A 14,757-nucleotide genomic window follows, 5' to 3' on the forward strand; every position below is an offset into this window, starting at 1 on the left:
TGTGTGTGTGTGTGTGTGTGTGTGTGTGTGTGTGTGTGTGTGTGTCTTAATAAAACCAGCCTTTTCCTTTAAGAACACAAAAATGTACACCTAATTAGGGCATCTTCACACTGAATAGACCAAAGTTGACAGAAATATGTCTTCCTTTGCCATCCGTCTGTATCATTTTTGATCCAACATTTATCTTAGGCCAATGAGAGAGAGACTGGCGTCTGAAATTGCAAGATAATTATATAGGCCAAGAGAAGATATTTGTTTTTACGTCTTAAATGTGATTTTTATAGATGCTGGCAACCTGATCCAATAATTCGCTGTAGACTTGAAAGTGCAAGGCATTAAAAACTCCCAAGTATTAAATTAATCTCTGTTAGTCTCTAATTCAAGTGTGGGCTCACACCCTGTTTCGCCCCCAGAGACTGCCAAGTGTAAGATCATACTAAATTGCTCTTGTCATGTGTTTAAGACACTTGGCATTCTCAGCCCAGCATTTTTCACTGTGATCCGTGCGGCTTGTGTCCAACACAGCATAACTTAATGACAGAAATAGCACTTTTCCGACTACTTTTACTCAGGTTCTGACACCTCTTCAGCTCGAGATCAATCCACTGTAAGGGATGACAGGAGAGTCCAATCATTTCCTTGACACTTGTGTACCCCTTTTTTTTCCTCCTGTCCATTAGCTATCTCTTGTGACAAACAATACTGAGCCCATTAAAAGCATTCCCAGACCTGTCAGAGAGTGCTTCCAATAATAAACTCCAATAAAAGCTGGAATGTATTATTCCCTATAGCAGGAAGGAAGCGGGAGCAACAGTTGGTACACGATGCCTTCATGGACATAATCTTGCTTTATGGGCCATCTGAGGCCCTTTGTTAGAGCAGTAACCGGGGACGATCTGGAGCTGCAGATAGGAAGCACTCACCAATGTTTGGCATTCAGCATTACCATGGGTAACGTGAAGCCGGAGCGTTTCCTTTTCCTAGATAGGGAACTATTAAAATGCTTCTTGTCTATAGTGGGAGTTGTCCTGAAAGCTACATTACAATGTCTTATTGTCCAAATTAAACATTTCCTATCAAAAGTCTTAAATGTGTATTAAATACCCACTTAATAAAAATAGTAAACATGCAATTACATAAGATAATTTCAAGTACTTGACAATTCACTGATGAATTACTCCAATTAATACAAATTAATAGTTTTAGGTTAGCTCAATATATTTTTTGTTGTCAGTAAATTTAAACTAACTTCACGATTTTATACATGTCTTCAAAGTGACAAAATAATCTGCACAGAATTGCACTTAGTTTTACATTGTATTCATTATATATCCTTTATTATTGTTTTATACAAATGACAAGAATATGTATTTTTTAATCTAGTCCACATATGTTTGTTTTTTTTAAGTAGCAAACTACAAACTGAACACAGTTTTTGAAGGATAAATTATGGTATTAGTTAATTTCAGAGTTAAATATATGAACAATACATATTATTGAGCCATTATTAGGTTTTGTTTTCATATCATTCATTTTCACTTTTTATTTATTTATTTAATAATAATAAGAAGAAATTTTTTTTTCATTAATTTAATTATCAATAAAGGCCTTAGTTATTTACATAAATATAGTTTTGTTTCAGTAGAATTGTTGATTGAATAACAAAAAAACAAGCTTCAATTAAATGCCTGAACTTATACTGTACATTTGTTAAAGTATGATATATTTTAATATTTCAATAATACACATCCACATGACTAACATAAGTAGATTAGATTATTGATCTGTTTCTTTTAATTATTAGTTTAGATTCAAATGGAAACAAAAACAACAAAAAAGGTGATTACAGCAGTTTAAAGCCCATCAAAAGCCCCTTATAGCCCCTGTATAGTTAAATACTTGTATGTTGGGCTTTTTAAGACTACATCCTCCATTCTGTGTGACATCTAGTCTCTCTCAAATCATGAAAAAAAAAAAAAAAAAAAAAGAATTGCACCACATTAAAATCTAAGCAGAAAACTGAGAGTTGGTCACTCCTCAATAAAAAAAACAAGATAGCTTGCGAAAAGAAAGCTTAAATTTCCTATAAAGCATGTTCAATTTATTAAACAAACAAATATATATAGGTATATATGAAGAACATAATACTACACATTGTACCTAAATAATTACAAGTCCATGTGGTTTATATGTATACAGAGTACACTATCATTAGCCAATTTTCTAAAAAAGTTAAATCTGGTCCTCTGGACATTCAAAAAAACAAAACAAAGCAAATCAACAAAAAAAATGTAGAAACGTTTCGTCTCTCATCCGAGAGACTTCCTCAGTCTGAGGAGCTGAGGAACAGTTCAGCCATCAGTGTGCTAATGATCCATTGTTTGGCTGATGGTCCTTCTTGAGCATGTGATCAGCTGGTTTTGGTTGTCAGCAGCAAAACTGGTTGATCCACTCTGAGACGGTGCTATTTAAGAGACTGAGCTGAAAACAGCTCCTCAGACTGAGGAAGTCTCTCGGATGAGAGATGAAACGTTTCTACATTTTTTTTTTGTTGATTTGCTTTGTTTTGTTTTTTTGAATGTCCAGAGGACCAGATTTAACTTTTTTAGATTTTTCTACCTGGATTATTGAGCATGCATCAGGATATTAGCCAATTTTGTTTTGGTAATATTGATTTAGGATTTTACAACTGAATATGGTTTATGCAATAAAAAAAAGTAGAAAGTATGACTATTTCACAATGTCAATTTAAAGGCTAAGGTGGAACGGTGGCACAGTTGGTAGAGCTGCCACCTCTCAGCGAGAACGTCGCCGGATTAAATCCCGATTGGGGGGCATTATGGGTGGAGTTTGCATGTTCTCTCTGTGCATGCGTGGGTTTTCGCTGGGTACTCCAGTTTCCTCCCACAGATAAAAACATGTATGTTAGGCTGATTGGTAACTCTAAATTGCACCTAGGTGTGAGTGTGAATGGTTGTCTCGTTTGTCTCTATGTGTCCCTGTGATGAACTGGAGATGGAACTGGATGGATGGATGGATGGATGGATGGATGGATGGATGGATGGATGGATGGATGGATGGATGGATGGATGGATGGATGGATGGATGGATGGGCGGGCGGGTGGATGGAATTTAAAAGTCTCAGAGCCACAACTGATCTATACACAGCAGTGCAGTCTTCTGTATTTGCATGGTGTCCCTTGTTTCCTTGCAGTAGCTTACTGCAGGTTGGATAAGTAGCAACATGTTGAAGTTATGTGTAAAGAGACCATTAAGGTTAAATTTGGGTCTCAGGCACAGACAAACGGAGAAAACTGCAAAAAGCAGGGAAACTCCCAAACTGTTAACTGCCTACATGCATCACTGGGCAAGTCTAGACCAGAGAAATGACACATTACACACAAAAAAGGGGACGGAGGGGCAGAAAAGGTGAGTAAAAAAGGAGACATGGAATTAGTGATAGCTGCCCTTGTATGCTGCACATTTATCTCCTGGTACAAAATAAAGAGTATATTTTGTGTTGAGAAATGCAATGTATTTAATGACTGTTTTGCTTTGAATGTCTTACACGCATTCAAACACAGCAGCTGTTCACTGGAGAAAGATGTGCCTTAGAACATGTTTTAATGGACGACTTAAAAAAACATGTTCTGATTGTTCTATAATGCTGTTTACAAGAATACCTGTAAGGAATCAACCATTTAATCAGCATATTGGGTAAAACACTGACAAAACCTGAAATGACCTTACATGGTTGTATATGTTCCTTTGTTGTTTTTTTTTGTTTGTTTGTTTTTTATTGCATCACTATTAACACATCGTACACGTGGGGGTGTAAAGCATGAATGCACAACAGATTCTGAACTTTAAGAACAGTGCACAATAATCCCACTGCCCCTTGCCCCCCAAAACCATCCTAATTATCATACGAAGACATGCAGCAGAATGTTCACAGAACAAACAACTCCTACATCAGTTACACAGTCAGAATTGTCTGGATGATTTTAATTTCATGCAAATTTTAGTACCAAACATGACCATTTCCTGAAAACAAGGGTATGATGCAACATGATCTGCGTAAGGAGTTCTGCTGCCCACCTTGCCTCCCTTCCTGTGTCTTTCTCCTTTCTTCCTCTCTTTCTGGTCATTTTTCCTTGCAACTCGTGGGCAGACCTACTTGGATGTATTACTGTCATCAAGATTGGTTAATCCATTTCTTTCACTTCTCTTCACTAAAACTTGGTTTGGTTTACTGGATGAGCTGGGGTGTGTTGTCAGTGACATTATAATGTTTCCCTTATTTTTTTTCTTTAGGGCCCAATCCGTGACCGCAACAAAAATGTATTCTTCCTATTTACAGTAATAATTTTATTCAAACCCAAAGACATGTTAAATAATAATGAAGATAAAAGGTATAAATAATAAATTAAATAAATAAAACCTGAAGCTTTCTTGATAGCCAAAACATATCCACTATACTTTTTTTTTACTTTTCATCCACTAAAAAAAACAAGACATTTGTATTTTTTATGAATTTGTTAAATATTGATAGATTAACAGATTTTCAGATTGACAGATATGTATTAAAGGTTGAATTAATTAATTTAAACTTTTTTTCCCCTCTTTGAATGAAAACAGATCTCTCTTGTAAATGAGTCCTCGAGGCTCAATGAGACTACCCTGTATAAATAAAGGTTGGGAAAAAAAAAATTATCCTTTTTTTTTAATTATTGACTTTATCTTTATGTTTAAAATGAGGATACTGAACAAAAAATGCTTTAAAATGTGCAATGTTTCTCTTGCATGACTGAATCAAAGCTAGCCTGTATAAATAAAGGTTGAATGAATGAATGAAGGTAAATGTGTGAATTAAATGCATCTGGTCTGGGGTAAATACTGAGGTAGTAAGCCAAAAAGGGCAATTACCATAAGCTTTATTTCCACTAAAGATCCACAAAAGACACGGCATCAAGTTTTTTTTTTATATAAAACAAAGTTCATGAAAGTAAGCTCAAATTGTTCCTGGTTGTGGCTAAGTCTTAAAGATTTTGTTGGAAAAACTACAAATTACATTTCGGATTGATGAAGCCTCCCGGATGGGAAGCGAAATGTCTTCAGCTGCAGAATAGAAGTCCAGTTGTTTTGCTTTTTAACTTTTTTTGGAACTAAACGTTTCAGCACAAAAGAAAAAGAAACAGTCCAGATGACCCGACTGAAAAATGTTGGATTGTATACCTGGATTATTGAGCATGGACTTTGTTGTTAACTAAAAGTTAAGTTTAATAGACATGCTGAATGTTTTGTGCATTCCTATTTTTAATGTTAACAGGTTTATTATAGCCATTATAGAGTGGCAAAAGACTTTTAACAGCAATAAAAAAAATAATTGAAGACGTCCAGTTTGTGAGGGTTTATATGAGTGACCAGCTATAAATAAAGACAAACAATGAACTTTAAAAAGCTCCGAGGTGGGCAGTCCCGGTGGCCAATTAGCTACAGTCTGGATACCATTTAGCTTTCAACTGCTGGTTTCAGTTAACCTCTCCACTGTAGCAACAACTAGACAGAGAGCCTCAATAAATCTGCGGAAGACTCTTATGTTCCATGGCTCGTGGAACTGTTCTGCAGTAAAACGTTTATTTGTGGGACATGTGGCCTGTCATCATCCAGATGGAGTATTTAGGTCTCTTTTATCCCCTCATGCATTAAAGTTTAAATGGTAAAACTTTGTTTTTTTTTGTTTTCAATAATCACAGATTAGAGGTTTTGCATGTTTTTTTAATAGAGACAGGGTGATGAAAGTTACCTTTAGAGAAATAAAACTTATTTAGCTTTCATTATTAGTTTACTACTATTGTATTAGTTGTTTTTAGAAGAGGCTCTATATTTAAATTCAAATAAAATGCAGATAATCATATTCATATCATAATTATCAGTTAATACAGTCACACAATAAAGCTCTAAAGATCCAAACTGAAAATGATGACAAATCAGTTTTGAATTTTCATGATTACCAGAGAGGAAAGATTAGAGATTAAAAACTTTACTTAATGAGCTTCAAGGAAAGCTATACAAAATTGATCAATATCTAGTGATCTTGTTGGGGAAAGTGCTTCTAAAACACCATTCACATGCTATTGAATCAAATGCATTTATATTAGTAGCATAAATTACTTTATGAAGGAAAAAAAAAAAGCCACGACTGATATCTTGACTTTCTTCTGTCCTGTGTCGCAATCTGAAGTGTTGACAAAATGTTGAAGCAGAAGACAAGAACAGCCATGATCACATTTAAGGAAAACACATCTTTAGGATTTTTTCTAAAACTGTAGTCATTCTTTTGGTCTTTTTAATTCTCAGTGAATTAAAAAAAGTAATTAATCTTGCATGTAACATTTTCTCTACATAAGAACTTATTTGCAAAGGCTGTGGCAAATCAAACGTATTATTTTATGTATACAAGAGTCATAAAATGTAGCTTCTATCAATTAATTTAAAGTTATCAGCTCCAAAATTTACATTAAATAAATTAAACTATACCTGTAAAGGTTTGCAATGTTATCACAAACATGATAATATAAACTGACTTAGTTTTGTTTTTTTCAAGAATATTCATATTCAAAACTTGCTTTTTTGGAGGTTTACTTTGCAAGAAAGGGACACATTTTTTTTGCTAAAAGAATTGTCAAGACTTGTGATTTCAAACAATCATACCATAATAAGTGCACTGACCAGTCAATGCATCTCGTGTTTTATCCTGACTTTCTCTTTGAAGCAACAATGCATTTCTCTGTCTAAACAGAAACCAGTATAACAAACCATCTCGAGTCCTGGTGACAGCAGGGAAAAACACAAGTCTAAACAGAGAAGCTAATGATACCCTTGGCTGGATGTAAACAGGAGCAATGTGTTGTTGAGACATCAAGAATCTCAGCAGCCACTGACAGAGGACCTAAAATTAGCCTAATGTTTACCTTCACTGGATAACAAAGGCCACAATCATGTGAGTTCTACTTTCTGCAGACTACTATTCATCTAGTTCAGGGATCCAACGTTAGTTCCCTCATCAATAACATGCAGACTCTGATCATTTAATTATTATGGCTCCTTAAATGTTGGATAAATCTGAATTGTTTTACCGATAGCTGCTCCAGTATTATGGAGTCTGCTGTCTAAAAAATTCCCAAGAGATATGAGCGGAAAATTAAAGGAACTGCTTGGAATCCAGAAGTTTTTATTAGCAAGAGGGGGACGTCTTTACTGAAAATGCACAGGAAAAAGGAGGGAGGGAGTGGGAAAGGAGGATTTGGGGCAGAAAGGCACGCAAAGACAGATTATGAAAGCCATAAGTGCGAAAACGCAGCAAGAGTATAAGTGAAAAAATAAACAAGCCATGAGCGCTAGCTGAGCAGAGGTACTTCCCCTTATGTGCACAGCTGGATTTATGAGACAGTGAGCAATTCTGCCCTCTCCTCTCCCAGACTCTGACACAAGCAGGGGAATTTAGCTTCACCAAGTTAGTCTGCTTCAAAAATAGCAATGTATAGTAGCCTGTAAAGTAAGCCAAAGGTTTTATATTTCCTCCCAAGTCGAAAAACCAAGCATTCTTTTCCTAATATTATTTTATGTTCACTACATTGTTAAAAATTGATATAACAATGCATATAAGGGTAGAAGAATAACAAATCACACTATGGCTAGTACTGTATGTTGGCTTTCTTTAAATGGAGACATGTGTTAGCGTTTGCTCAACATATTCAAAGCAGGTTTGTGTGAATGACTTAAGACTAGTTAGTGTTTTCCCTGCAACAAACTTCCACCAGCATGCTCTCAGTTTGGAGAAGCAGAGAAGTTTACTGATACAGTTGTCAGGAAAGGTAAACACTACTTGGAATAGAGCTTTCAGAAAGTCTGATTTTTACCCACTAAAATATCACATTACAGGTAATACAACAAACATTTGATTGAATGACTATACAATTTATAGATTTTAGGATGTAAGAATTTTAAGATGGCTCTAATTGAACATTTATCATGGATACTCCATGTTTCTTAAAATTGTGAGTGTACTAATTGTTGTCTTCTGAAGGCAAATCCAAGATTCACACACATTTAATTTAAAATAGGAAGGCACTTTCAGATTCATTTTTATGCTGTTGATTACTTCAGAGCACATTTTTGACATCAAAGTACAAACATTTACTGTAAATGCAAAATGAATACAGTACTCACACTTTTTAGAATCAATATGCTAGAAATATCACGGGGAAAAAAAAAGATACAACAAACAAGGAAAAATATGTCCTATTTTCCTAATAAAATGTGTTTCTAATCACAGGATTTTTTTTTTTTTGGTCAACCCATTCATTTATATAAACTCTTATTTTGAGCTGAATAAAAAAAAAAAAAAAAGTTGTGTATGTTTTACATCTGGGCTAATGTGTAACTGATGGATTGAAAATGATGCATTCGTAGTATGGGCAGTAATTATAAGCAAACCTTTTAAACTTAATGTGGTAAAAGAATATTACAATGTGTTTCTAATATACTGTTTCTGTGCGAGACACTTCAATGACAGTAAGACTGAGTGTAATGTGAGGTTTTCAAGATACAATTTTCAACATAAATAGATTGAACTGCGAATCTATGTCTGGATAACCTGTTCACCGAAAGAACATGAGCTTTAATGAGTTTGTGTTTTTTTAAGTAAGTAACTCAAAAACCAAAATACCAATAGATGGAGAATTTGCCCTGATTTTACAAAGTGAGGCATTTCAACAAAAACAAAAAAACAAGTCCCCTCATAAAACTGCAAATGTTTCAAAGGTCACCTATACCAAAAGGAAACGTTTGAAGACACTAATGACAGACTGGGACACTTCCTTGGGAACCCTGTTACTTCAAACCTGTTACCTTCAAAGTCCCATGTGAGCACTGACATTACCATTTTAACAGAACAGAAAGTACAAATGAAGCAAGGCTGCAAAAACTCTTAATAAATCCCACCCTCAATAATTTAAATGATGTCAAATATAGTAGGGGTGTGACCAATAAGGGTTAAAAAAAAAAGGAACCATCAACAATATTTGAATGTTTTGATTGTTTGACAAGATTGGATGTTGCCAGAAACTCTTAGGGTCATTCAGACCTTTGGTGGTCTGAGATAAATAGTAATCTCGTTTTGAAGCTTTAACGGAAGCTGTACAGTAATTCTGTAATTGACTAAATGATGCAATTGAGTATCTGAATAAATAATGTCATGACAATATTAACAGTAATGTTGCAAATTAAGTTTTTTTTTTTTTTAATACTATGAAGCATCTGATAAGATACTGCTGTGCACAATCCACATGTGCAAGTGCACATGCCTAGTATTAACATCAGCCTGAACTCTACTTCCACTTTTTACCAAGAGATCACAACCATGAAAAATCCTATTATTGCCGCCACGGTAACTTCTCCAAAACTGTCAAGACCTGTATCAGAGTATTGTGAAGGTCTGTGCAGCAATGTGCCTGCAAACTCACAGGTCTCCTAATAAAAGTAGACTTTAGATTCAGATTACATGGATGATTGAAACATGACAATTTCAAATTAAAACAAGTTTTTATTAAATGAAAAAAGGGGATGTGCCAGGTTACCGCATAGTTAATAATAGGTCTGAATTTGTAAAAGTAAAAAAAGGAGTTACGGTAGTACTTCAGATGTTTTATTGAAATGTCATTAATGAAATATGGCTGAACTAAATAAACTGACTAAAATATTATAAATATATTACAAGTTATAAATAGCTTCAGATTGGCTGTACAACTCCATTACAGGTGTATTTAAAAAAAAATAGAACATTGTGAAAATGTGAGAAAGTTTTAAAAAAATTCAGTGTCTCGTAAAATTAGAACATTGTGACGAGGTTCAATATTGGAAACTCATGGTGTCACACCCTGATCAGCTGATTAACTCCTAGACATGAGCTACAAATGTCTCATTCCTTGGGTCAAGCCACGTCTGAACCAGAGACAACATAGAACAGAACTGGACTGTTGCTCAGTGGTCCAATGTCCTATTTTCAGATTAAGGTAAATGGTCATGTCATTTAGAAATCAAGGTCCAAGAGTCTGGAGGAAGAGTGGAGCGGCCCAGAATCCATGTTGCTTGAAGCCCAGAGTGAAGTTTCCAGTCAGTGATGGTTTGGGTCCATGTTCTCTGCTGGTGTTGGTCAACTGTGTTTTCTGAAGTCCACAGTCAACGCAGCATCTACCAGCACATTTTAGATCACTTCATGCTTCTTCTGCTGATAAGCTTTATGGAGATGCTGATTTCATTTCCCAGCAGGACTTGACACCTGCTCACACTGACAAAGGTACCAACAGCTGGTAACGTTCTAATTTTCTGAGACACTGAGTTTTGGGTTTTCATTATCTGTAAGCCATAATCATGAAAAGTACAAGAAATAAAGGCTTGGAATATTTCACTCTGTGTGTAATGAATATATGTAATATATGAGTTTCACTTTCTGAAATGATAGACAAAAGAAATGTAACGTTTTCATGATATTCTAATTTCTTGGGATGCACCAGTACCATTCAGAGAAACATGCTAGCAATGCTGAGAAACTGAAGAAAGATAAAAATAAAACTTCCAAGTCCACTTAAAGTCTGTGTCGCACCAACATTTGCATTAATGTCAGGAACAAAACAAAACATAAAAGACTGGAAATTAATTCTTAGAAACAGTCAAACAGAAAGCTAATAATATTGTTAAAGAAATAATGACAAAAATGAACAGTAAACAAATTCTATGAAGTTTTACTGGTAAATTTCCTAGAAGACACCCATTAACAAGAACCTCAAAATCTGCTAAATCAAATATGAAGAAGACTGCTAATCTAAGAATAGTCAATAGGCTGTGTTTTCTTTCATACAAGACCCATTATGAACCATTTGTTATGTTTAGGCTAGGTTTTAGGTGAATCACAGCATCACAGAAATTATCAAATTTAATGATAAACAAGTTTTTAAAAAAATGACTTGCAACATAAAAAAAAATGTATGAATGAATATGTTGCTTTTCTAAAGATCTGACTAAAACAAATAAAAATACAAAACTGATACATCATATATCCTTCAGAAACAGCCATGACAATAAAATAGTAAGTCTAACTGTAACAAATCAAGATTTTACTCACTGGCAGCTCTGAGGGTTCAGGGAGAAACTCTGCATCTTCTCCAAAAATAAAATCTGGAGGTAGTTCTGGATATTGTGCATTGAAGATAATATCCCCTAAAAGAAAATAAATTGTGTAAATGTTTCTTTTTAACTAATGGTTATGCATTTTAATAAACCATTTTTGTAAGATAATTTTCAAATATATGCATTTCTGGAAAAAGCTAACTAAAGTTGAACAATGTAATCCCTTATTAACATGAAAAACACTGGGGAAAACAGTAATCAGCAGTAAATAAAACGCTACAAAACAAGGTTGGTACACTTATAGCTGCAGATTTCACTGTTAAAAATTAATGCACACAAAGGTTATTGTATAATAAGATTTTTAGAACATTTGAATTGTTGGGATAAATAATCAGATTTAGGTGTTATGATGGCTCTGGGATAACAAATGATTTTTTGTCTCTGTTACAATGATATGAAATTCCTGACCCTCTCGACAGAAATCTCACAGATGGCCTGAGACTCTCAGAGTCCCCACACATGAGCAGGAGGAAGTGGATAGGGAGAGGGAGGGCTGGGGATGTCGTCTTAAGCTGTTGCCCTTGAGAACCCTGCCTCAGATAAACAGCAGGAGATGGACTGATGGATAAAACAGAGTGTGCCAACAAGTGTATGCATTTTTAGTTTTGTTACATTGTATCTGTCTAGAACTTGTACTTGGGTTAACATCCAAACAATTTTATAAATTAGTTCAAAATGTGTGGATTATTTTTAAATCCAATGCTACAACACTATAATAAAAATTGTTTAAACAAGTAAAAGCAAAGCTATTTTAGAGAAGGTGCTCAGTCAAAGACATCATATAAGACTCAGCTAGTTCAGTGTTCTGATAAGATGCAATGTGCGTGCAACAAGCCTGCTCTTATCTGCTTTTTTTGTTGTTCCAGCAAGAGCCGAGAAACATGCACATATGGAAGTATTTTCCCAGTGGAGAAGAGACAAACGAGGAAATGAGAGGATGTATTTGAAATACAAACCACTAGGAGCCTGAAAGAAAAGTCCTGCTTTAATGGCTCCAGACAGAAACAGACAACTTTAAGATCAAACTTTACAGGTTACAACCGAGGCCTTTATGTGCTGCTTTGTTCAAACATGCTGAGACAACAACCCTTCCAAGAACAGTTTATTCAGAATGTGCCCTTGCAAAGTTTTACTTCTTTTTTTTTTTTTTTTTATTTCCCCGAATTTATAAGGACACAGTGGGTACAACTACAAAGGACACAACGTTTATTGTTCCAGCCACGGTGTTTGGGTGGAAGGGGGCTGGAAATGCATTAATAGATAAAAGGCCAATCTGCACTTCTGAATTATCAGTTTAACAAACTTCTTTCAGGCCAAAGCACAGAAAAAAAAAACAGCAGTAATATTGATGTGTGCCATGAAAGAAGGCCCGTGTAATTATTTTTGTTTACTTGTTGTTAAATAAATTATTCTTCAAGTACAATAGCTTTCTTCATAAGTAAAAATCTATAAGGCTTTGCACTCTCGCAAACCTTTAGCAGAGGTGAAATGTAAATTATATCAGGTCAGCTGGGATGTATGGAGGCTTTTTTCATTAGCCACCACCAAGGCATAAAATAGCTTGTTAAGTAGAAAAAATAATCAATGCTTATTACAAGCTTTTGCAAGGATAGTATTAAAGCTCAAAGTTCAAGATGAGTTTCAAACAGTTCATATATTTGATGGTTAACATTTAAGACCATTAAGTCTCAACTGTAACAGAAAACCACAATATTCACACCTACTTTTGTGCTTTTACTGACTTGATATAAGTTCATCACATGATTTTGTAACTGAAGTATTAAGGATTTTAAAAATGTTTTACAGGATTTATACATCATATACGCACATTCCTCAAGTCTAGCCACAACTTCCTGCCGCAGCTCACAACCACTTCTGCCTGAGCCGCGTTTTGTGCAAAATAAGCAAAGCCTACTTCCTCTAATCTGCCACAAGTTTCTCCCTAAACAAGGCCACATTTACATCAAACTTAATACACAAAAAGATAGAAATTTCCACATTTAATAACCTGAGCTGGCAAATATGATTCTCTTTTATTTATTTTTGCATAGTTATTGTTGGCATTTGTTTATTGTGTAGGCATTTGTAAGCTTCAAAAACCTACTTCACCACTCTGTCACATTTTTGATTTGTTACGCACTGAATTAGGAAAGCAGACACACAAATGTGCTCAAAGACTCAGATGAATGTGAATATATGAAACATTAGTTACATTAGTATAATATAATAAGGCTTCCTGCAAGCCTAACTAAATAATCGAAACTGTGATTTTTGTGAAAGTTATTTTTTTTTTCAAGTTGCCACTATAAAAACCTTCAAGAAACATTTTTTTTTTCTTTCCAAAGCCTCAAATATAAAAATCAACTGAAGTCAAATTGTAATCAGAGTAAATTAATATATTAATTTCATGACGTGCACACACAAAGACTGGCATCATCCTGTGAGTCACCGTCATTTTAGTGAAAACAGGTTGAAATTAATTTAATTTACGAGATTACACTGAGTAATATTCTCCACTGCACATATTCAGAAAGAAAAGACAGTTGTGAGGACTTGATTAAGAAGTGTTAGACCCCACCAGTAAAAGTTAAGTGGCACAAAGAACAGGATGTTTACTGGTGTTGTTTCAATGATTAAGCATGTCTGCAAGAAGAATGCTTTAATAGATTTATGTGGCTGTTTTTTTATTTTTTTATTTCACTGCTCACTAAGCTTAAGAATGTTTTACCAAACATCCTACTGCTGCTTTTGAGTGAAACAGAATGTGACTTTATTCAGGCTGCTTTAAAATCTCCAATGTCTTCATTCAGTATCCTGATGCATGTTCAATAATCCAGGTAGAAAAATCTAAAAAAAAAGTTAAGTCAGGTCCTCTGGACATTCAAAAAACAAAACAAACCAAAAAAGTAGAAACGTTTCGTCTTTCATCCAAAAGACTTTCAGTCTGAGGTGCTGTGTTCAGCTCAGTCTCTTAAATAGCACCTTCTCAGAGTGGATCAACCAGTTTGCTGCTGACAACCAAAACCAGCTGATCACATGATAAAGGAGAACCATCAGCCTAACAATGGATCATGAGCACACTGATGACTGTTTACTATTCACAGGGGGCTGAGTGATACTAGCAATCACAGCATTGTAAGAGGGTGACAGTTGAACACAGAGGCCTCCACCCCTGTTTAATGATGGATGGTTTATTTTCACAAAGATGGCCTCCTTTACTCCTCTCTCAAACCATCGTTCCTCTCTATCCAGGATGTGCACATCTTCATCCCTGAAAGAGTGACCGCTGGCCTGGAGATGAGTGTAGACCGCAGAGTCCTGGCCTGATGATGTTGATCTTCTGTGCTGGTCCATCTTTTTGGCCAGTGGCTGTTTAGTTTCCCCGATGTAAGACTGATCACCCTCCTGACACTGAACAGCATACACAATATTACTCTATTTGTGCCGGGGGACAGGATCTAAATGGGTCTTTATTCAGTCTTTAGCATGCTTTAATAAAATGATATG

The 14,757-nt window shown here is 35.1% G+C and overlaps 1 protein-coding gene across 1 annotated transcript in view; it reads right to left on the reverse strand.

Annotated features, from left to right (window-relative positions):
• The window catches only part of babam2 (BRISC and BRCA1 A complex member 2), a 91,896-nt gene that overhangs the window by 74,621 nt on the left and 2,518 nt on the right, over positions 1-14,757 (reverse strand). Inside the window, exon 4 of the mRNA XM_037695415.1 lies at positions 11,186-11,280. Coding sequence (XP_037551343.1) covers positions 11,186-11,280 — 95 coding nt within the window. The remainder of the gene's footprint in view (positions 1-11,185; positions 11,281-14,757) is intronic.

The sequence above is a fragment of the Nematolebias whitei genome, chromosome 21 (assembly GCF_014905685.2).
Source record: "Nematolebias whitei isolate Nwh7 chromosome 21, NemWhi1, whole genome shotgun sequence".
NCBI classification, from domain to species: domain Eukaryota; kingdom Metazoa; phylum Chordata; class Actinopteri; order Cyprinodontiformes; family Rivulidae; genus Nematolebias; species Nematolebias whitei.